This window comes from Manis javanica, chromosome 1, assembly GCF_040802235.1.
Source record: "Manis javanica isolate MJ-LG chromosome 1, MJ_LKY, whole genome shotgun sequence".
Taxonomy (NCBI): domain Eukaryota; kingdom Metazoa; phylum Chordata; class Mammalia; order Pholidota; family Manidae; genus Manis; species Manis javanica.
Genome location: NC_133156.1, coordinates 121216325 through 121239670, shown reverse-complemented (window position 1 = coordinate 121239670; position 23346 = coordinate 121216325). Strand labels below are relative to the sequence as shown.

The window sequence follows — 23346 nt, the reverse complement described above, 5'->3', positions numbered from 1 at the left end:
ACTGTCTAAGAGTCTAACTTAGCTCACTTAATATGCTGTTAGAAGCACAATCTAAAGGTTCTTTTTTTTTTCTCCTCCTCCATTCTTCATATATTAGGTATCATATTCTGTACTCTTTGTCCATTCCTTGATTGACTTTTGGGATAGTTAATTTAATTTTGAAATTAATTATTAATTCACTTTTCCACTTTATTTACTGTGGTTTTATTACCTCTGTTGACAGCTATTAAACCTTAGGAACACTTCCATCTATAGCCATCCCTCCAAAACAGAGTGTAGGGATTGTTTGTGGGAGGTAAATTCTCTCAGCTGTTGCTTATCTATAATTGTTTAATCCCTTCTTCAAATTTAAATGATAATCTTGCCGGATAAAGTAATCTTTGTTCAAGGCCCCTCTGCTTCATTGCATTAAATACATCATGCCACTCCCTTCTGGCCTATAAGGTTTCTTTTGAGAGGTCTGATAGCGTGATGGGCTTGCCTTTGTATGTGATCTTATTTCTCTCTCTCGCTGCTTTTAATTGTCTGTCCTTATCCTTGATGTTTGCCATCTTAATTACTCTGTGTCTTGGTGTTGTCTTCCTTGAGTCCCTTGTTTTGGGACATCTGTACTTTTCCACTGCCTGAGACTATCTCGTCCCCGAGAATGGGTATTTTTTCATCAATTATCTCATCAAAGACATTTTCTATCCCTTTCTCTCTCTTCTTCTTTTTCTCATTCCCATATAATGCAAATATTGCTCCTTTTGGATTCGTCACACAGTTCTCTCAATATTCTTTCATTCATAGAGATCCTTTTTTCCTCTGTGCCTCAGCTTCTTTGTATTCGTCTTCTCTAGTTTCTATTTCATTTATCGTCTCCTCCACCATTTCCAATCTGCTTTTAATACCCTCCAGTGTGCTCTTCAACAATTGGATCTCCAACCAGAATTCATTCCTGAGTTCTTGAATATCTTTCCGTACCTCCATGAACATGTTAGTAATTTTTATTTTGAACTCCCTTTCAGGAAGATTCATGAGGTCAATGTCATTTAAATCTTTCTCAGGAGTTGTATTAATAATTTTACTCTGAACCATGTTCCTTTGGCGATTCATATTTGTATAAGGTGCCCTCTAGTGTCCAGAAGCTCTTCTTTCTGGAGCTGCTCAGTCCCTGAAGCAATGTTGGGGGTCACAGGGGAGTGGTATTGGTGTCTGGGGGGAGGAAAGAGCTGTTTCCTGCTTCCCTGCCACTATGCCTGTCTCCACTGCCTGAATCAGTGGGGGAAGCACACAGGTATAAGCCTCTAAGCTTTGTGTTTGTAGTTGCTGTAGACATATCTTCCCTCTGGCTGGCCTAACACCAGGGTAGGATATGCCGGTTTGCCTGCCAGGTTGGGCTAGCCGGGAGAAAGTTGCAGTAGGCTGTCTATCACGGATTGGTTCCTTGAAGCTGTGTAGCCAGCCAGGGAGCTGGAGCACCTGAAAATCGTGAAAGGTCTTAACCTGCTGCACAGAGTGCACCCAGACAGTTTTTGTCTACCTGTCCTTTCTCCTGAGCAGTAAGCTCTATGCAATCCTTGCCCCTTTAGCAGCCCTCTTGCTATGGGCTTCCTTATTAGGAAGTCTTTCAGACTACCTGCCTTTCTTTTGTCCCAGAGCAGCCAGATATGGATCCCTGCTTTCCACAGGCAGCTTGAATGTTAGTCTCTCCAAGAATTCTGCCTGTCTTAGCTTTCCAACCCCCTAATCATGAGAGTATCATTGCAGGCACCATGAAATGTAGGTTTGTGCTCCCAGAGCACATCTCCGGAGTTAGATATTCAGAAGTCCAGGCTTGTACTCGCTCCCCCCTCCGTTTCTCTTCCTCCAGCCAGTGAGCTGGAGTGGGTGAAGAGCTTGAGTCCCACGGTCCACGGCTTTAATACCTTACACTGTTCTGTGAGGTCTGCTCTTTTCTCCAGGTGTATGCAGTGTGGCACATACACCTATTTCCTGTTGCTCTTTCAGGATTAGTTGTATTAATTATATTTTTGTATTATATGCAGTTTTAGGAGGAAGCTATGTTTCACCTGTCACGCTGCCATATTTAGTCTTCCTACAGTATATATTTTCACTTATGTAGATCTTTAATTTTCTCAGAAATGTTTTTATGTTTAGTTTACAAATACTATACATATCAAAATCCATATTCATGCTGTTAAAAATAGCATTTTTTCATAATTTCAACATCTAGTGGTTTTTTGCTAGTCAATAGAAATAAAATTGACATGATGACCTTCTACCCTTTGACCTTACTAACTCACTTATTAATTCTAGTAGCATGTTTGTAGATTCTTGGGGGATATTTTATATAGATGATCATGTGGCCTCTTAATAAGAAAATTTAGGAGGTTTTATTCTTTCTATTCCATAAGCCTTTAATTTTTTTTTTGTTTCCCTTATGCACTGACTGGCAACTGCAGTGTAAAAATATGGTGAGTTTAACATCATTTCTTTGTTCTTGAGCCTAGAAGAAAAGCATTCAGCCTTTCTCCATCAATTAAATCACCTGTAAGTTTTTTGTAGATGTGCTTTATCAGGTTGGGCTAGTTCTATCCTATTCCTAGTCTCTTGAGAGCTTTTTATCATGAATGGATGTTGGATTTTTTTTTCAAATGCTTATTTTGCATCAGTTGGGATGGTTGTGTATGTTATTTTGTCTCTTGATGCGGTGTATTACATAGTTTAATTTTCAGCCCTTTGAATCCTTTGCATTCAGTGTTAAACACCACTTGATCATGACACATTATTATTTTTATAGTGCTAGTTTGAATTTGCTGATATTTCGTTAAGGATTTTTGTATGTATTTTCACTGCAGATTTGGAACCACCATCTTTCCTGTAGTGACTTGGGCATCTTGGTTATGCTAGCCTTATAGAATGAGAAGTGTTGAGAGGTGTTTCCTTTTCTCTTTTCTGGAAGAATTTTTGTAGAGATGGTATTATTTCCTTCTTAAATGTTGGGTAAAATTCAAAAGTGAAGCTGTCCAGAGTTTCCTTAGTGGGAGTATTTTTAACTATGTATCCAACTTTTAAAATCAGATAGGAATGCTCTAGTTATTTATTTCTTACTTAGAAGCTTTGGTAGTTTGTGTCTTTCAAGGAAATTTGTCCATTTCATCTGAATTACAAATTTATGTTTGTTGATAATATTCCCTTAATATCTTTTTAATGTTGCTAAGCTCTGTAGTGATATCCTCTCTTTCATTCAGGTTATTGATGTTTGATATTGTCTCCACTTTATGGTTTTTTCATGAGTCCAGCTAGAGGTTTATTAACTTTATTGATATTCTCAAAGAACCAGCTTTTGGTTTCTCTATTGTTTTTCTGTTTTCTGTTTCATTCTTTGTACTCTCATTTTTATTATTTCCTTCCTTCTGCTTGCTTTAGATTTAATTTTATCTTTTTTTCCTTACTTTCTTGAGCTTGAATCTTAGATCATTAATCTGAGGCCTTTCTTTTTTTCTAATATATACAGTTAATGCTGTATTTCCCCTCTGTGCATTCCCTTACCTGAATACCATGAATTTTGATATTTTGTATTACCATATTTGTTGAATTCAGAGTATTTTCTAATATCCTTTGTGATTTTTTTCTCTGACCCCATATTATCTGAATTGTATTTATTAATGTCTAAGTGTTTTGGAAAAGGTATGTTTCCAGATACATTTCTGTTATTGATTGCTTACTTAATTTTATTTTTTGATAGTGTACATACTTTGTATGATTTTAGTCATTTTTATGTGTTTCGATTTGATATATGGCCCAGAATATGGCCTATCTTGGTGAATATTCAATGTGCATCTGGAAAGAATGCACATTCAGTTGTTCTTGGATGAAATATTATATGAATGCTAAATAACTCACCTTGTTTGGTAGTATTTCTGAGGTCTTCCATATCCTTAGTGATTTTTTTCACAGGGGAGGTCTTCTTGTTCTATTAGTTACTGAGAGAGGAGTTTTGAAGTATATAGCTATAAGTATGGGTTTGCTATTTCTTCTTTTATGTTTGTTGAGTTTGCTTTGGTATTTTGAAGCTCTGTTTTTAAGGGCATATTTCCTTGAGACTGTTATGTATTTTGATCAATTTACTCTCATTAAATTTTCCTCTGTGTTTCTTGTTTTGTTGCTTGTTCTGAAGTAAATTTTATCTGACATTGATATGGTAACTTGAGCTTTCTTTTGACTATGTTTACAAGGGCACAGCTTTTTCCAATCTTTTACTGTTAACCTATCTAAGGGTTTATATTTAAGGGCTTCTGTGTGCTTTTTAAAAACAACCTGTTGAGTCTTGCTTTTATCTAACCCAGTCTGATAATCTTTGCCTTTCAATTTGAGGTCTTAGATAATCTCCAATTAATGTGATTATTAATGAAGTTAGATTTAAACCCACAATATATCTATTTGTTTTATATTTATCTCATAGTTCTTATTATCCTTTCTGATTTTTGATAGGATTATTTTTTGTTTTTATCTCCATTGTAAAAAATGTGTTAGAATTATGCTCGGGCTCATTATATTTTTTAATGTATTAAAGTCTCTCTTCAAATAATATTAAGCCATTTCTAGTATAAAAATTTACTTTCAACCCTCCCTCCTAACCTTTGTGCTATTGTTGTCATACATTTTGCTTGAACATGTTAAAACTTCACAACTTCAGCTATTTATCTTTTAAAGGTTAAAACATTAAAGAAATTTACATATAACCTCTTTTTTATCATTTGCTGCACTCTTCTTTGTGTACATTCAGATTTCCATTTGTGTCATACTTGTTATATTTTTTTCTTGAAGTTCTAACATATTTTTAGCATGTTTGATGAAAATGAATTGTCTCAACCTTTGTTCATCCAAAGAAGTCTTTGTTATTTCAGCTTATTTTTGAAATATATTTTCTCTGGCAATAGAATATTAGATTGACACTTTTTTTCTTCTTCAGAACTTTAGAGATGTTGTTCCATAGTGGTTTGGCTTGGATAGTTTCTGCCAAGCAGTTGCTGAACTCGTCTTTGTTTTTCTGTATTTTATGTTTTTTCTCTCTCTCTCTCACTCTGGATTACATGGGTTATGTTTTAGCCTTACTCAGTGGCAGTGTTCCTTTGCCTAGGACTGTGAGCAGGAGGGCATTCTGTACATTCCCATCCTGCCAAAACCCTGGGCTGCTGTTGCTTGTTACTGGGTGAAAACTCAGAAGCAGACAGCTTTGTTTCTACTCCTCCTCCAGGGGCATGAAATATTTGCCTGGGTCCTAGAGCAGGACATCATTCTTGCTTAGTGACTTATTTTTTCAATGTGTTTCCTGGCATATGTTATATAACAGTGTATTAACACATGTAAGTAATTTAGAAGTTAATGTGTGTATATAGGGAGTGTTTGTTCAACAGTTTTACTGATCAGAGTGTATAGTCAGAATTGAAGGCTATTGCTTTAGAGGGTCTTCTAAAGACACTCTAAATAGATTTGAAGTAAACTTTGCCACTTGCGGTTTGATTCGATGAGAACATGATTTGGATGCTTCACTTAATTTCAGTAAGTAACCTTATTTATAATGGAGAGTGTTTTACAGTATACATTTTATTTTATTTTAAAGTAATAGATTTATCTGCTTATATGGTGAAGCAGTCTTCATGGGCTCTTCTGTATTTTAAGCTCCTTTCTTTTTTGTAAATGAAAATCTCTTTATTTTTTTTTTAGGACCGTGAGGACATGGGAAGTTGAAAATCCAAAGAAGCAAAAAAGTGTGTTTAAACCACGGACAATGCAGGGTAAAAAAGTAATTCCCACCACATGCACATATAGTAGAGATGGAAACCTTATAGCAGCTGCCTGCCAGAATGGAAGCATACAGATCTGGGACCGAAATATGACTGTAAGTCAAGGACATTTAAGTCTGTTTTCATAGTAGAAAACCACTTTATGAAGACAAATGTCATGTTAAAATATTATGAAGGTCAACTTCCTGAGTTTAGCCCTAATTTAAACTTCAGTGTTAATTGATAAAACATTGGGACTTTTGCAGTAAACCACATTTCAGCATACATTGCAGCTCAGTATTTTCTACTGTGCATTAGGTTGTTTCAAAATAAATTAGATCTTTTGGTATAAAATTTAAAAAGCATAGTGCAATTTATTATATGGTGTCTCAATGTATTTGATTTTGAAAGTGAAGAATTTGATGGTAATAAAAAACAAGATTAAGCAGAGAACTAGAAAATACACTTTAAAAAATTTAAGAAATCCATGAAATGTCCAGAATGGTCCATTAGTTGTTTTCATTATATCTATACTAATTTAAATAATTCTTTGGTATGACATTCCATTTGAATAGGTTTCAGATTTTTCTTTTACAGTTTAGACCATTATTAAAATAAATAAATTTTGGAATTGGAAGGGATGACAGAAGTCTGTGTAAAGAATCATATGAAGTAATGAATATGAAAGGCTTCAACTAATTCTGCAAATTAACAATAAGCTTTAAAAAGGATTTTGTTGTATGTATAGACGGTGAAACAAGAATTTTTGGTAAGTGAAATTATTCTAGATTACCAGTGTCAAAATGAAAATCTACAACAATGCTTTAATACAGTTTGGGTATCTGTATTTTAATAAAAGGTTTTGATAAAATTATTAATGCAATAATATTTATTAAGTACCTACTATATGGAAACACTATTCTAGGCACTGGGAATACCGCAGATCATCAAAAAAATCTGTCCTCATTGAGTTTACATCCTAGCTTTTAAAAAAAAATTCTAAAAATATTCTTTCCAATAAAATTGCCCATCAAACATTTATAATTTGAAAGGCACCCCAGGAATCATAGTTGCTGTCTTTTTAGGCAGATGAGTTAAAATCAATTTTCTTGAAATAAAGTAAGAAATACTGATAGGGTAAAAAGAATCCATGTTGATAATGCTGGAAATATCTTCGGCATTTTCTGTTTGTCAGGTCTCTTTATTTCTGTTTTCATCTCCACTGTAAACCCTATAAAGCTTCATAACAGCACAGAGATTTAAAAAATCCTTTGAATTATAAACTGAGTTTTAACCAATCTATAAATTTTTTAGTAACTGGCTCCCATCATTTCTGGGTGCTGTTGATTTAAACACAGAAATTCTAAAACATAAGTTTTCTCATGTAGCCTTAATAGTGGTGTGTTTGGTATAGTGCATATATGTATATGTGGCTTTTTCATAGAACCCATAAATTTTTATAAAGTTTAGTTTGCTTTTTAAAGATTGGCTTTGCCCATCTCTTGAAATAATGAGTCCCTTCTATTTCTAGTTTTGTAGAAAACAAAGCTGTTTATCAATTTGTACCCCCACCAAAAAAAAGCAAAACCTATTGTTATTTTGTTTAGCACAGCCTAATTTTGTTAGAATTTAATAACATATGAATATTTAGCTTATAGCACATTTCATTTGTTAAGTTCTATTCACATTTTTACATTGGCATGTAAGTGTGTGTCACCTAAAGACAAATCAGATTGAGAAGAAAAAACATGGTAGCAGGAAGCACAGCTTGATTTAAAAACAGATTTAAAAAATTGTTAACTGTTACTTCAGCAATAATCATCCATCCACAAGGGAATACTAACGCTGAGGTAAGCAAGCCTAATAGTAGTAGTTTTTTCATGCAGTAGCCAAAGAATTGTATGGTAATAATGGTTAATGCATGTTTTATGATAATTAAAGATATCATAATTGTCATACTTAATCATGGGAGTCTCATTAGACCAACTTGAACTTTAGCAAATTAAATGAAGCATATTTCTTTTTTTAGAAGTAACGTATCTGTCCATTAATGATAAATTCCTATGTTCTTAGGACCTACTGTACTCTAGAATTATGCTGACCAGCTTGGTAGCCTCTAGCCACATTTGACTATTTCAATTTAAATCAATTAAAATAAAATATAATTAAAATTTCAATTCTTCAGTAACATTAGCCACTTTTGAATTGCCAAATATCCTTATATGTCTATTGGCTACTTAAACAGTAGGGATAAAGAACATTCCCATCACTGCAGTTCTTTTGGGCCGTGCTGCTCATGAGGAGTGTTTGACCCTTTCAGCCATATCACCTTTTTAGTCATATGATGATGCCCTGTCTTTCAATTTGAGAAGACGGACTTTGAAGAGTGTTTTCTATAGGTCTGCACTGTTTCCTTGGTCCCTCAGCCACCATTTACCATCATCTATCTGAGTAACAGCAAGGAGACCAGCGTTTGGTTAAAGTGAAAGAGGTTCAGAATAGTGGGAGATGGCATTGGAGAGGTAACAGCATGCACCCTGACTCAGGTCCTTTGCCTGTGTTGAACCCATCAGCCTGCAACACTTCCCCTAGATGTTCACATGGCCTTTTCTGCCACCTCTTTAAATCCTTTGTTAAATTTTTCTCTTTTTAGAAAGGCCTTTTCTGATTCCACCTTTTATAAATTGCAACCTCCTGCCCACCAGTGGCACTCACTATCCCTGTTATTTTCTTCTATTACTGCTGATAACCATCTGACATACTATATATTTTACGTATTTATTTGTTGTTTACCTCTAGTAAGATATTGGCTCCATGGGGGAAAGGATTATTGTCTGTTTTGCTCCCTGCTATATTCCCAAAGCAAATAATAATATCTAATGTGTAACATCCTCAATAACTATTTGTTGAATGAATGGATATATTCTGAAAAGATAACATAAAATCAGACTATTTCCAAGAAGACCTTGAAAAATAGCAGTGTAAAAAACTACCCTAGTTTATATAAAAGCACAATGAGATAGAGAGGAAGAGAGGTGGGGGATTATATTGAGGTAATTTTTGGTATATACTTAATGATATATAAATATGCCATCTGTTTTAGCATAGGTGGTGAAAGGAAAGGAGCGACACACAGCAGCAATTCACCGGAGAATTCCGCTTTATTAGGGAAAGGTGCTGGGTTATATAGGAAGGGGCATGAATTGATTGAGGTGTCACTTCTACGGGGCTGGTGGCTGTTGGCTAGGTGCTGGGATTGGGAGGGGGGCGAGAGGTGATTGGGCTTCAGGTGGCGCCGGCGGGAACCGAGGACCCCGAAGAGAAGCCGGAAGTTTGCCATCTTACTGGTGGGGGCCCTTCATTCCCCCCTTTCTCCTCTATGGGGTTGTGGATGTTGCTTTCTCTCTGGCTGCTTCCTGCTGAACGTGGGTGGAGAAGGGAGTGAGGGCTTGAGGATTGGGAGGAAAGGGTTGATAGTACTCCTTACAGTAAGGACGAGTCAATGTGGACTTCTTCAGGTTGGAAATCAATGAAGGTTCCCTGTAACCATAGGTCGAGGACCTGTTGATTCCAATGGTGCCAAGAGGATATGGGTGTCAGGAACCAGGCATCTGCGGCCATTGTTTCCAGGAACAGTTTCCAGTGGAGAGAGGGGTCCATCTCAGCGTGTGGTGAGGAGGTCACGTGAGGGTGAGGGATCTTCTGTGGCCAGAAGCTGGTAGTTCCTGAGTAAAAGCTGGTTGAAAGCTTGATTAGAGATTTTTCTGACTTGAGATTTGATGAACTTTATTATACAGGGTAAGAAGAGACAGGCAAGAAGAATGATTATTATGGGGCCTGCGATGGGCCAGAGCCAGGTGAGGAGGGGGTTTGTTAATATTGAAGAGAATGGGTTGGAATTGGAAGCAGAGTGGAGACTGGAGGCAAGGTCGGTGAGTTTGGTAATGTCAGTTTCTACAATGCCGGATTCGTTGATGTAATAGCAGCCCTCTTCCCAGAGGAAGACGCAGGTGCCGCCCTTCTCGGCTGTAAGCAAATCTAGGGCCCGCCGGTTCTGAAGGGTGATCTTAGCTAGCGAAGTGACTTGTCTTTGGAGAGAGGCTAGGGAATCGGCAGTGGATGTCAGGGCTCCATCAAGTTTGGCGTTGAGATCTCTAACTGCCCATAGAGAGTGACCCAAGGCTTCTCCCGAATACCCTGCCCCAATGGCTGAGGTGATCAAAGAGCTACTGACCATGATGGGAAGGAAAGCAGCTCTTTTTGTGCGCCAGGGCAAGGGAGGTTGGAGCTCAAGAAATTCTGCCATGCTGTAAAGTGTAAACTGTGGGATTAGGGTGATGAGAATGCAGGGTGTATCGGAGTTGAGAGGCACTGAGTTGAAAAGACTGCCATTACACCAAAAGAAGTGTCCCGGTTGCGTAAAAATCTTAGAGCCGGAGGTAGGGGTGTAGATAGAGAGGCAGTGAAGTGCGCTGGAGGGGGGTGGAGTTGGGTCTACACAGTGGTGGATGGTGAGATTATCTGTGTATTCTGGTTCCCATAGGGGTATGTCTGCCAGGGGGCAGAGGGGTTGTCTTTCTGCATGGAAGGAGTAGTTGGGAATATTAAGGAGCACGGTGGCCAGCAGTGGGTGCTGTAGTGATGCACACAAGAAACAATTGGCTGTGTTAAGGGTGTGGTTGAGAAAGATGGTGGTGTACTGAATGAGCTGGAATGAAGAGTAGGAGAAATGGGAAGAGGGGTGGGGATAAGAAGATGAAGAGGCACCGTCAAGAGTTTGGATAATGACTTTTTCGGAATGTCTGCTATCTGATGCAACTTGAGAGATCTGGGAATGAGAGGGAACATACTTTCGAGAGATATGAAGGGTACCGTGGGGGGTCGAGGACCCCCCGTAGTAAACTGAGGCTGTGACTCCGGTGGCCCATCGAGCTTCCCAGGGATCTGGGATTGATAAGGAGAATGAGCCGTTGGGATATTTCATGAAACGGTTGGAGGAGTAATACTGTGGGTACTGGAAGTTACCCATGTAGTGAATGGTGCAAGACTAGTAGGGACATCTCCTGTAGGTGTCTGGCCATCACTTGCAATAGGCTTGTTTCTGGTCATAGAGGAAGCAGAGGTAGGGAGAATAAGGGTAGCTGCTAGTGAACACTTCGGTGGAGGGAGGAATGTGGAGGTATAAAGGCTCAGAGCAGCTTTTCAGAGAGCAGTCTGGTGTGGCAATGAGGGCAGTAACTTTTGTTTGATGCTGTGTGTAAGTCTGTCTGACTTTGAATAGCCATACAAAGGAGGCTGGGGTGGCGGGGAAGATAATAGGAATGGGAAAAAAAGCGAGAGAGCAGTAAAGGAGGAAAAAGTCATGATTCGGGTATGGATGGCAAAGGGGATGAATGGGATTTTGGAGGAAAGAGGACAGTAAGGTCAGGAGTCTGGAGGGAGGGAGAGTCTGTAAACTTTTGTAGGTTAAGAGATCTTTTAGGTGATGTGGGGACAGAATGGTAAGGGGCACCCTGAATGTCAGTTTATGAGCTTCTTTCTGCAAGAGCTGTCTAGCGGCTAATGCTCGTAGGCAGGGGGCCCATCCCCGAACTGTGGGGTCTAATTGCTTGGAGAGATAAGCTACTGGGGCAAAGGATGGGCCATAATATTGGCTTAGGACTCCTAGAGCTTGACTGGACCTCTCATGAATGTATAATGAGAAGGGCTTCGACAAATCAGGAAGATGGAGAGCTGGGGCTTCCACAAGGGCTTGACAGAGCTTCCAGGCCTAGAAAGGAAAGGATTTCTGTCTTGGTTTTGGGAATGGGCAGGTCAGAGAGGAGCCATTTTCTGTCTAAGGTAATGGACTTTCTTTGTTGAGATAGAAGGAATCTGAGGTAAGTGACAGGAGGGGAAGAGATTTGAGCTTTGACGGGGGATACTCGGTAACTTCTGGAAGCTAGAAGGTTAAGTAGGGAGGCAGTGTCAAGTTGAGACTGTTCCCACTAGGGACTGCAGAGTAGAAGATTGTCCATGTATTATAATAAGGTGGACTTGGAGTAATCATGATGAAACTGTTTGAGGTCCTGAGCTAGGACCTGTCTAAAACTATAGGGACTATCTCAGAAACTTTGTGGCAAAACTGTCCAAGTGAGTTGTTCAGAATGTCTTGTGTATGGGTCCGTCCAGGTGAAGATGAAAAAGTCTTGGGAGCAGGGTTCTAGAGGGATAGAAAAATGGGTCCTTGAGATCTAGGACTGAGAAGTGGGATGCCGAGGCAGGGATCTGCGATAAAAGGCTGTATGAATTTGGAACTAAGGGATGGATAGGGACAACGGCTATGTTGATGAGGCGAAGGTCTTGGACAAGGCGGAAAGATCCGTTCGTTTTTTTAACAGCTAATATGGGGGTATTAAATGGGGAGTGAGTGGGTCTGAGGTAATTTTTGTTTAAGAGATCTTGAATGATGGGTTGGAGGCCTATGAGGGCTGAAGTGGTTAGGGGGTATTGGGCCTGACAGATATACTGAGAGGGGTCACATAATTTGAGAGAGGCAGGGGGACATAGGGCCACGGAGGGGCTTGTAATGTCCCAAACTTTGGGTGTATGAGGGCGGAACCGGAGCTTTCATTGGGTAGAGGGGTTCGTTGGCTATGAGGGCCATCAGAAAGGGAGTACTGGGGGCTGTGGGAGTGGATATAGTTATGGAAACGTGGAGGAGGGAAAGGATGTCTCGTCCTAGTAAAGGGATGGGACACTGGGGCATAACCAGGAAGGAGTGGGAGAAAGGTATGGGATTGTCTAGGATTGTGCATAAAATGGGGGGTTTGAATGGGAAAATCTGTTTATCTCCTACCCCGACTATAGGAGTAATGGCTGGCATGGTAGGGCCTCGGTATTCTCGCAAGACTGAGAAGGTGGCTCCTGTATCTAGGAGGAAGGAGATGGGGTGACCGTCTACTGTTAATGTAACCCTGGGCTCCTGTTTGGTGATGGAAATGGTCGGGCGAGAAGCCCTCAGGCCCCATCAATCTTCTTCTGCCAGCCCCACTACGGTGGGGTTAGGATGGGGGTTGTTCGTCCAGCCTCCCCTTCGGGTGGTTGGGCAATCAGACCCCCAGTGGCCCTTTTTGTGGCATCTGGGGCATGGGGTGGTAGGAGATCTGGGGGAGGGGCACACCTTTGACCAATGTCCCTCTTTCTGCACTTGAAACAAGCTCCTGGGTGGGGGGCTTGTTTGTAGAGGGGCGCCCAGGTTGTGGTTTTATCAGCTGGGCCAACATCTGGAAATTGGCCTGATCAGCCTTTTGTTTACGGCATTCTTTCCTCCTCCCGCTTATGGAAGACTTTAAAGGCCACTGTTAGGATCTCAGTCTGTGGGGTAGCGGGGCCCTGTTCTAACTTTTTGAGTTTAGCTTTAATGTCGGGGTAGCTTTGAGCTAGGCAGTATGTCATAAGGACATGTCTTCCTTTAGGTGTTTCTGGGTCTAGGCTGGTATACTGTAATAGGGCTTGAGTGAGTCTAAGAACTCGGAGGGGGTTTCATCTCTCTTTTGAATTATGTCTTGGAGCTTTTGAAAATTGACTACTTTACGAGCTGCCTTTTTCAGACCTGCTATTAAGCAGGAGGCAAAAATATCTCGAGAGCAGAGACCCCTGGCGGTGTTATAATCTCAGTGTGGGTCTTGTTCCGGGACAGCAGTGGGGCCAGGGGGATAGGTGGGGTCAGTACTGTGGGTTTCAGTAGCGTGCGTTTGGGCGAAGTCCCAAACTCATCTACGCTCTTCAGGGAGGAGAGTATTGGCCAGGAGCATGAATATGTCATGATGTGTGAGGCTGTACTACTGGAGGGTCCATTGAAACTCCCTGATGTATGTCGTGGGATCAGTGGAAAAGGAACTTAGGCGTTTCTCTAGTTGGGCTAAATCTCTTAAGGAGAAAGGGACGTGAACATGCACGATGCCTTCGGATCCTGCTACCTCCTGGAGGGAGTCGATAATTTTGGGAGGCCCTCGGGACTGAGTCTGAGGGGAACTGGAGGGTTCTGGCTAAATCTGTGGGGGAGTGACGTGGTCTAGCCGTGCTTAGTCAAGCATGTCCTGAAATGCAGAAGGGGGGGAAAGAAAATAAAGAAAGATAGAATCAGACCCATGTGTCGCCAGCTAGCAGCCCAGCTGCTTGCCTCTGCCGCTCTAGTTGGGCTTGAACTCATGACTCTGAGGTTAAGAGTCCCATGCTTTACTAACTGAGCTACAGCAGGGCTCTAGTTAATTGCTTATGGAATACATAAACAGAATGTTCTTTGTTCTCCATTCCTGCCACATCGGCAAGTGGGGGAAGGGCATATCTAGAAGCAGGGGCGGTGTTTTTACAAATCTTCAAGGTCTCCCTATTTTCAGAGTGACGAGTCTTGGCAAGATATGTTTTTTTGGACAGATAACTTCTAAGGACTGCACCGGTTGTTCTCTAGCTTGTGCTTTCCCATGCTGCGTTCAGACATGGGGGAAGGTGCTTTCCCATTCTCCCTACAAACATATGAGAGGACAAAGGTGGTCCCTAACAGGGGAGAAATAGGTGATGAGGGCAAAGACGGAGGAGGCCCCTGGGACCTAGTTAAAGGGGAGGCTGAAAGGCTCAGGCTTAATCTGCGGGGGAAGAAGGCGGAGGAGGTGAGATGGGGGAGGAGATGGTGGGGGAGGAAGGGAGAAGGGCTGTTGTAGGAGAAGAAGGGGAAGGGAGTGAATGGGAGGCTTCTGCTGGGGCAGCAGCTTGCAGGCTGGGAGAACTTGGGAGGGGGCGGGGAGAGGAGGAGGAGGAAAGGTTCCATATAGGGAATCTCCTTCCATTTTTTCAGGCGCTGGCAGTTGTTAAAAAGATCGCGAGTGATGTTAGGATCAAGAGTTCCCTCTGCGGGCCATTGGTTGTTATTGTCTAGGGGGTATGTCGGCCAATCTTGGGAGCAATATTTACGGAGAAGTTTTGGTTTTATATCCGGCGTCAGGGAGAGGGTTTCCAGATGCTTAAGCAGGCATTCAAGAGGTGAACTTTCAGGGAGGGATGAGGAGGCTCCCATGGCTAAAGGACAGAGATGGAGACAAACAGGGGAAGATGAACGGAGATCCTCGGACTGGAAGCAGACCGCAAGGAGACAAAGGGCGTCCCCGATGATCCTTGGTGGTCTGCGGAAACTCGTATACGAGTCAGAATTTCTTGGGAAGTGTGGGTCGTCACCCAGACTTCCCTAAGAAGGCAGAGTGCCGGAGTCCCGAGGTACCTAGTGCTAGGAGTTTTTGGCAGACAGAACAGATTTCGGCGGATGGAGCAGAAGGAGGAAGGGGGGAAAGGGAGTGTTCTCATCCGCAAAGGAGTCACCTCGTTTATGGCTGTTGGAGGGGGGCCCTGAGAGTCTGCTGCAGCTGTGAAGGCCTGAGGTGGGGATTTGTGGCTGTCAGAGGAGGGGCCTGAGGGTCCGCTGCAGCCATGAAGGCCTGAGGCGGGGATTTATGGCTGTTGGGGGAGGGGCCTGAGGGTCCACCGCAGCTGTGAAGGCCTGAGACGGGGAGAGTTCCCTCTTCGTCCCCGAGTGTCAGGGCCTTGCCGGACGATCACGGTCAATGGCACTGCGATAGCTCGGAGAAGAGTGGCCCACCCCGGGGAAATTTTGCTTAAAAAGTTTCAGCACTGATTGAAGGGACAGTGAATGCGTTTATGACTGTGGGAGGAGGGGCCTGAGGGTCCGCCACAGCTGTGAAGGCCTGAGGCGGGGAGAGTTCCCTCTTCATCCCCGAGCGTCAGGGCCTTGCCTGACGATCACGGTCAATGGCACTGCGATAGCTCGGGGAAGAGTGGCCCACTCCGGGGGGAAAACTTACCTAAAGGCCAGAGAGAGTGGTGAGTGTGATGAGCCAGCGCCGGAAAAAGAGGATGAGGGCATGCTGCTGCTGGTGTCGGGGGGAAGACGGGGCCCAGTTGGGGTGTCCCATCTCCCGGGTTTCGGCACCAATGAAAGTAGCGACCCACAGCAGCAATTCACCGGAGAATTCCGCTTTATTAGGGAAAGGTGCTGGGTTATATAGGAAGGGGTATGAATTGATTGAGGTGTCACTTCTACGGGGCTGGTGGCTGTTGGATAGGTGCTGGGATTGGGAGGGGGGCGAGAGGTGATTGGGCTTTAGGTGGTGCCGGCGGGAACCGAGGACCCCGAAGAGAAGCCGGACGTTTGCCATCTTCTGTATAGCCAATGATTCTGTAACATCTTTCTGTGTTGACAGATATCATCTGCACACAGAAGTTTGCCATCTGAAGGGTGGGGGCCCTTCAGGTGGGTTAGAAAACAATAGTTTTCTTGGCTCTCATAATTTCTGGCTTAAAAAATATTCTAGTCTGTATAGTCTTACAAATACCTAATGACTTCTGTTCATATAAAAACACCTTCTCAATTCTTTGGACATATTTGACTCAAAGCAGCTGGCTAGATCAAGAACATTTCACTTGGTATTTTTGAGCACCTACCACTTCATTGAGAGTAAAACAAAATAAATTTAAACCCATAAATAGTTTGTAAAAAAGAATAATCCATAAAATAGTTTATGACCAGATGCTACTTTGTATAGTGCCTAGAATGTGGAAGAGTTAGGGAAGGCTAAGAGGTCGGAGTAGGCATTTGTCATCAGTGGTTCTGGGAGGTGTGGAATTTGGATAACTAACAAGATAGTTGGGGTTGTGGAGTACTAATGTTGATATTTAATAAACAAAGCAGAGTTTAGTAAGGGCTGTTCTGTATCAAAACAGTCCATTGAAAAATTCTCTTGAGATTTTTTTCTTAAAACATTTTGAATATTTTCTTTTAGAATCACTGTCAAGCTAATTTCAGATAGTGATAATTACCCACAAAGGAAAATAAGACAGAATAAATGGGGTATTTTGTGGGAGTGTGGCATTTGAGTCCCTGGGTCCCTCAAGTTGTTTAAAGTCTCACAGAAATTGCTCATCACTTTTGGACACTGCATTATACTTTATAGATGATTTTTGAGATTTTAGTAGTCTTTTCTGTTAAATTTCCATAATACAGCTTTTTTGTTCTTCTCTTATAGCTCAAGTAAACTATTCAAGGAAAATTCTCATACTATTTGTTAACTACATTTGTAGTGATTTTTTTAAATGGATAATATTTGTTTCATTTTGCTGTTTTCTGGACATTCTTGTGAAGTGGTCACAGCCACAGAAAATAAGAACATTTACTCCATGGAGTTTCAGATTTTACCTCTGTAAGTATGTACTAGAGAGACTGCTAGTGAGAAGGAAGCATTTTATGAAGGAGGCTCCTTTTTTATTTATTGAAATATAGTTAAATCACAATTTTATATTGGTTTCAAGTATACAATACAGAGGTTCAACAGTTACCCATATTATTAAATCCTCACCCTCACAGTGCAGATGATATCTGTCAACACAGAAAGATGTTACAGAATCATTGGCTATATTCTCCATGCTGTGTTACCATCCCTGTGACAAATTGATACTGCGATTGAGAATTTTTGTGCCCTTTTAATTCCCTTCACCCTCTCAACCCACCTACCCCAACCCCTCTCCCATGGTAATCACCAGTCACTTCTCACTGTCTGTGAATCTACTGCTATTTTCTTCATTTTGTTTTGTTTTGTTTTTAGGTTCCACAAATAAGTAAAATCATATGGTATTTGTCTTTCTCCACCTGGCTTATTTCACTTAGCATAATACCCTCTAGGTCTATCCATGTTGTTGCAAACAGCAGGATTTATCTCCTTTTTATGGCTGAATAATATTCCATTTTGTATATGTGCCACATCTTCTTTATCCATTCATCTATTGATGGACACTTAGGTTGCTTCCTTATCTTGGCTACAGTTAAATAATGTGGCAGTAAAAATAGGGGTTCATATATCTTTTCAAATCAGGGGTTTTGTTTCCTTCAGGTAAATTCCTAGAAGTGGGAGTACTTGGTCATATGGTATTTCTATCTTTAGATTTTTGAGGAACCTCCACATTGCTTTCCACAGTGGCTGCACGAATTTACATTCCTACCAACAGTGTGGGAGGGTTCCCTTTTTTACACTTTGCTGATACTTGTTATTTCTTGACTTTTGGATAGTGACCATTCTGACTGGTATGAGGTGATATCTCATTGTGGTTTTAATTTGCATTTCCCTGATAATTAGTGATATGGAGCATCTTTTCATATGCCTGTTGGCCATCTATATTTGTTCTTGGAGAAATGTCTGTTCAGGTTCTTTGTCCATTTTTTAACCAGTTTATTTGTTTTTTGAGTGTTGAGGCATATGAGTTCTTTATATATTTTGGATGTTAACCCCTTATTGGATAAGTCATTTATGAATATATATTCCCATACTGTAGGTTGCCTTTTGTACTGCTGATGGTGTCCTTTGCTCTACAGAAGCTTTTTAAGTTTGATGTAGTTCCACTTGTTCATTTTTGTTGTTTCCTTTGCCCGAGGAGATGTGTCCAGGAAAAAATTGCTCATGCTTTTGTTCAAGAGATTTTGCCTATGTTTTCTTTTAAGAGTTCTATGGTTTCATGTCTTAAATTAAGGTCTTTGAGCCATTTCGACTTTACTTTTGAGTATGGAGTTAGACAATAATCCAGTTTCATTCTCTTCCATGTAACTGTCCAGTTTTGCCAACACCAGTTGTTGAAGAGACTGTCTTTTCACCATTGTATATTCATGGCTCCTTTATTGTATATTAATTGACTGTGTATGTGTGGGTTCATATCTGGGCTCTCTATTCCATTGATCTCTGCATCTCTTCTTGGGCCTGTACCATACTATTTTGATTACTGTAGCTTTGTAGTAAAACTTGAAGTCAGGGAGCATATCCCCAGCTCTGTTCTTCTTTCTCAGGATTTTGTTTGGCTATTTGGGGTCTTTTGTGATTCCGTATGAATTTTAGTATTATTTGCTCAAGTTTATTGAAACGTGCTTTTGGTATTTTGTTATTGCATTGAATCTGCAAATTGCTTTGGGCAGGTTGGCCATTTTGACAGTATTTATGCTTCCTTTTCATGATCATGGGATAGATGTCCATTTATTGGTGTCTTCTTTAATTTCTCACATGAGTGTCTTATAGTTTTCAGAGTACAGGTCTTTCGCCTCCTTGGTTAGGTTTATTCTGTGGCATTGTATTATTTTTTACATAATGGAGTTAAAAAATTTACATAATACAATTGTAAATGAAATTGTTTTCCTATTTTCTCTTTCTGCTAGGTCTTTTTAGTATACAGGAATGCAACAGATTTCTGTGTATTAATTTTGTATCCTGCAGCTTTGCTGAATCCAGCTATTAGTTCTAATAGGTTTTTGGTAGATTCTTTAGGGTTTTCTGTGTATAATATGTCATCTGCAAATAGTGACAATTAAACTTCTTCCTTACTAATTTAGATGCCTTTTATCTCTGTATCTTTTCTGATTGCCATGGATAGAACATATAGTGCTATGTTTAATAAAAGTGGTGAGAGTAGACATCATTCTCTTCTTCCTGATCTTAGTGGAAAAGTTTTCAGTTTTTTGCTATTATGGTGTTAGCTGTGTGTTTGTTGTGTATGACCTTTATTATGTTGAAGTATGTACCCTCTATACCCATTTTGTTGAGAATTTTTATTATTAGTGAATGTTGAATTTTGTCAGATGCTTTTTCAGCATCTCTTGAGATGATCATACAATTCTTATTCTTCTTTTTGTTAATGTGGTTATCATATTAATTGATTTACAAATGTTGTACCATCCTTTCATCCCAGAATAAATCCTACTTGGTTGTGATGGATGATCCTTTTGATGTGTTTTTCAATTTGGTTTGCTAATATTTTGTTGAGGATTTTTGCATCTTTGTTCATCAGGGATATTGATCTATACTTCCTTTTTTTATGTTGTCTTTATTTTTATGTTGTCAGGATGCTGGCCTCCTAGAATGAGGCTTCTATTTTTTGGAATACTTTAAGGACGAATATTAGGTGTTCTTTAAATGTTTGGTAAAGTTCACCTGTGAAGCCATCTGGTCCTGGACTTCTGTTTCTTGGAATGTTCTGATGACCAGTTCAGTTTCATTACTTGTAATTGATCTGTTCATATCTTCTGCTTCTTCTTGGGTCAGTCTTGGAAGGTTGTATATTTCTAGGAATTTGTCCATTTCTTCTAGGTTGTCTAATTTATTGGCTTATAATTTTTCATTGATTTCATACAGTTCTCTAATTTGTATTTCTGTGTTCCTTGTATTTCTGTGGTATCCATTGTGACTATTCTTTTTTCAGTTCTGATTTAATTTATTTGTGTATCACTCTTTTGTCTGGTTAGGGGTTTGTTTATTTTGTTTATCTTTTCAAAGAAGCAGCTCTTGGTTTCATTGATTTCTTCTATTTAATTTTTCTCTGTATTATTTATTTCTGTTCTGATCCTTATGTCCTCTTTCTACTAACTTTGGGTTTCATTTGTTCTTCTTTGTCTTTCTTTAATTGTGAGTTTAGACTGTTTATTTGGGACTGTTCTTGTTTCTTGAAGTACATCTGTCTTGCTGTGTACTTCCCTCTTAGAACCAATTTTGCAGCATCATACAAATTTTGAATTGTATTTTTTTTTCATTTGTCTCTGTGTATTGCTTAATTTCTACTTTGATTTGTTCATTAATCCCTTGATTATTTGGAAGCGTGTTGTTTAGCCTCTATGTGTTGGTGGGTTTTGTGTTTTTTCATGTGATTTATTTCTAATTTCATACCATTGTGGTCTGAGAAGTTGCTTTATACAATTTCAATCTTTTTGAATTCAGTAAGGCTCTTTTTTGTGGCCTAGTGTGTGATTTATTCCTCAGAATATTCTATGTGTACTTGAGAAAAATGTGTAGCCTGTTGATTTTGGGTGGAATGTTCTGTAGATATCTGTTAAGTCCATCTGATCTAATGTTTTTAGTGCCTGTGTTTCCTTATTTAGTTTCTGTCTGGTTGATCTGCCCATTGATATAAGAGATGTGTTAAAGTCCTCTAATCTGAATGAGTTGCAGTCTTATTTCCCCCCTTTAGTTCTGTTAGTATTTGTTTTACACATTTAGGTGCTCCTTGTTGGGGGCAGAGATGTTCGTAATTGTTATATCCTCTTGGTGGATTTTCCCTTTATCATTATGTAATGTCCCTCTTTGTCTCTTGTTACTTTCTTTGGAGTCTTTGTCCGATGTAAGGACTGCTACTCCTGCTTTTTTCTCATTATTTGCATGAAATATCTTTTTCCATCCCTTCACTTTCAGTCTATATATGACTTTGTTCTGAAACATCTCTTGTAGGCAGCATATAGGTGAGTCTTGTTTATTCATTCTGCTACCCTATGTCTTTTGATTGATGCATTCAGTCCATTTACATTTAAGGTAGTTATTGACAGGTATGTACTTATTGCCATTGTATTGTTTCTGGTTGTTTTTGTAGTTCTTCACTGATCCTTTTTTCCTCTTTTACACTCTTGCTCTCTTATACTCTTACTTGATGGTTTTCTTTAGTGTTGTGATTGGATTTCTCTTTTTTAATTTTTTGCATATCTATCCTAGAATTTAGTTTTGTAGTTACCAAAGGTTCCAGGATAGCTTCCTGACTACATAACAGTCTATAGTAAGTTGCTGATTGCTCTATTTGAAACACAATCTTAAAGTACTTCCTTTTTCTTCTTCTTCCTCCTCCACACTTTATGTGTTAGATGCATTTTTTGTGTATCCCTTGAATTATTTTGTGTATAGTTGGTTTTACTACTTTTGTTTTAATTTCATACTTGGTTGGTAAGTAATTGTTTACTACCTTTACTGTGGGTTTATTTTCACTGGTGAAAACTATTTAGGCTTAGAACATTTCCATCAACAGAAGTCCCTTTAACATATCCTGTAATGCTGGTTTAGTGGTGGTGAATTCCTTCAGTTTTCGTTGATCTGGGAAATTTTTAACATGTCCTTCAGTTTTTGAATGGTATTCTTTCTAGGAGAGGTTTCTTGGTTAAAGGTTCTTCTGTTTCAACACATTAAATATTTCATGCCACTCCCTGCTGTCCTATAAAGTTTCTGCTGTGAAATCTGCTGATAGCCTGATAGGGCTTCCCTTATAAGTAATTTTTTTCTCTCTGGCTGCTTTCAGTATCTTTTCTTTATTCTTACTCTTTGTCATTTGAATTATTATATGTCTTGGTGTTGTCTTACTGGGGTTCTTTTTTGTTAGGAGCGCTCTGTACTTCCTGGACCTGGGTATTTCTTTCCTTCCCCAGAACCCAGTGCAATGTGGGCAGGTATGGGAGAAGGGCTGGGGTCCTGTTGGATCATGGCCCTGCCATTTTACCCTCTCTGTGTTTCTGTGTGTTCTTCTCTTCTTCACCAGGTGTATGTGGTATGTTGTGCAGTCTTAGGTCACTTTCAAGGATAGTTTAATTTGCTGTATTTGTTGACTTGGTGTGTGTGTGTGTGTGTATGTGTGTGTGTGTGTGTGTGTGTGTGTGTGTGGTTTCCGCCCTGCTTTCCTACTCCGCCATCTTTTTTTCCCCACTCTGAAAGGAGTTCTTAATATTTGTCTCATCTTTCTCATCTCTTTTGGAGATTTTTAAAAGAACACATTGACATACTGTTATCATGTAAAAGTTTGTCCTTTTTTCCAATATTTTGTGTGATAAATCTGTCATTCCTTGGACAATTTTGATGTTGCATAATTTTACTTTGGAAAATATTTCATTATGGAGTTGTTTATCATTCACTTGAAAATTTTCCTTTGAGGTTATTTCAACCCAAAATAATTGCTTTTACTTTAAATTTTTTATTATTAATTTTTGTGACATACCACTTCAGCTGTTAATCTTGGGAATAATGCATGGAGAGTTCTTTGAGTTCTCTGTAGTGTTTGAGTCTTTTATTTTCCTTATAGTGATGCCATCAAAAGGCTTTCATGACTTAAACGTGATACCAATGGCTAAGACTGTGCTTGTAGTCCAGGCTAATGCCCTTCTCCAGGTGTCTTCTCCCTTCTTTTGCAAAGACTGATCATTTAACAATAATTCACAGCTTTTACCCCATATTAGTTAAAGCAGCAAAATATTGACTACAAGATGGAGGGAGTATATTACAGAGGGTAATATGATGTTTTATTTATAAAGCAATTTAAAAAATCAAGTGATTAAGAAAAAATTTTCTCATATCTTCCTTTGAGAAAAAAATATTGTATCTCTGTAAAACAAAACAAAACAAAACAAAACAGCAATGTTTAATTTTGTCACTGCATTAGGCCTAAAAGTACCAGTCTAGAAAATATTTAGGGACAGCAAAAAGCCTATTGCATAATAGTTAGATAGCACATTTTGTAAGTGACCCCTGAGACATGCAATAATATTATACATTACTCAGGGTATTCTGTGGCTCCATCCTGAGTTTCCTAAGCATACTGTACTTGTTTTTCTTATTCATGAAATGAGGGCATGATTTCTACCTTGTCAGGTTATTTTGGGGATCATAGTAGGTAATGTATTTAAAGCACCCAGAATGGGACTTGCATGTGAGAGGTTCTTAGTAACTGTTGGTCTTCCTCCTTTTCCTTT

The 23346-nt window shown here is 39.7% G+C and overlaps 1 protein-coding gene across 2 annotated transcripts in view; it reads left to right on the top strand.

Annotated features, from left to right (window-relative positions):
* The window catches only part of WDR70 (WD repeat domain 70), a 377617-nt gene that overhangs the window by 230002 nt on the left and 124269 nt on the right, over positions 1-23346 (top strand). For both annotated transcript variants that reach the window (XM_073236962.1, XM_037002306.2), the window contains exon 10: positions 5713-5887. In XM_073236962.1, the coding sequence (XP_073093063.1) occupies positions 5713-5887 (175 nt within the window). The remainder of the gene's footprint in view (positions 1-5712; positions 5888-23346) is intronic.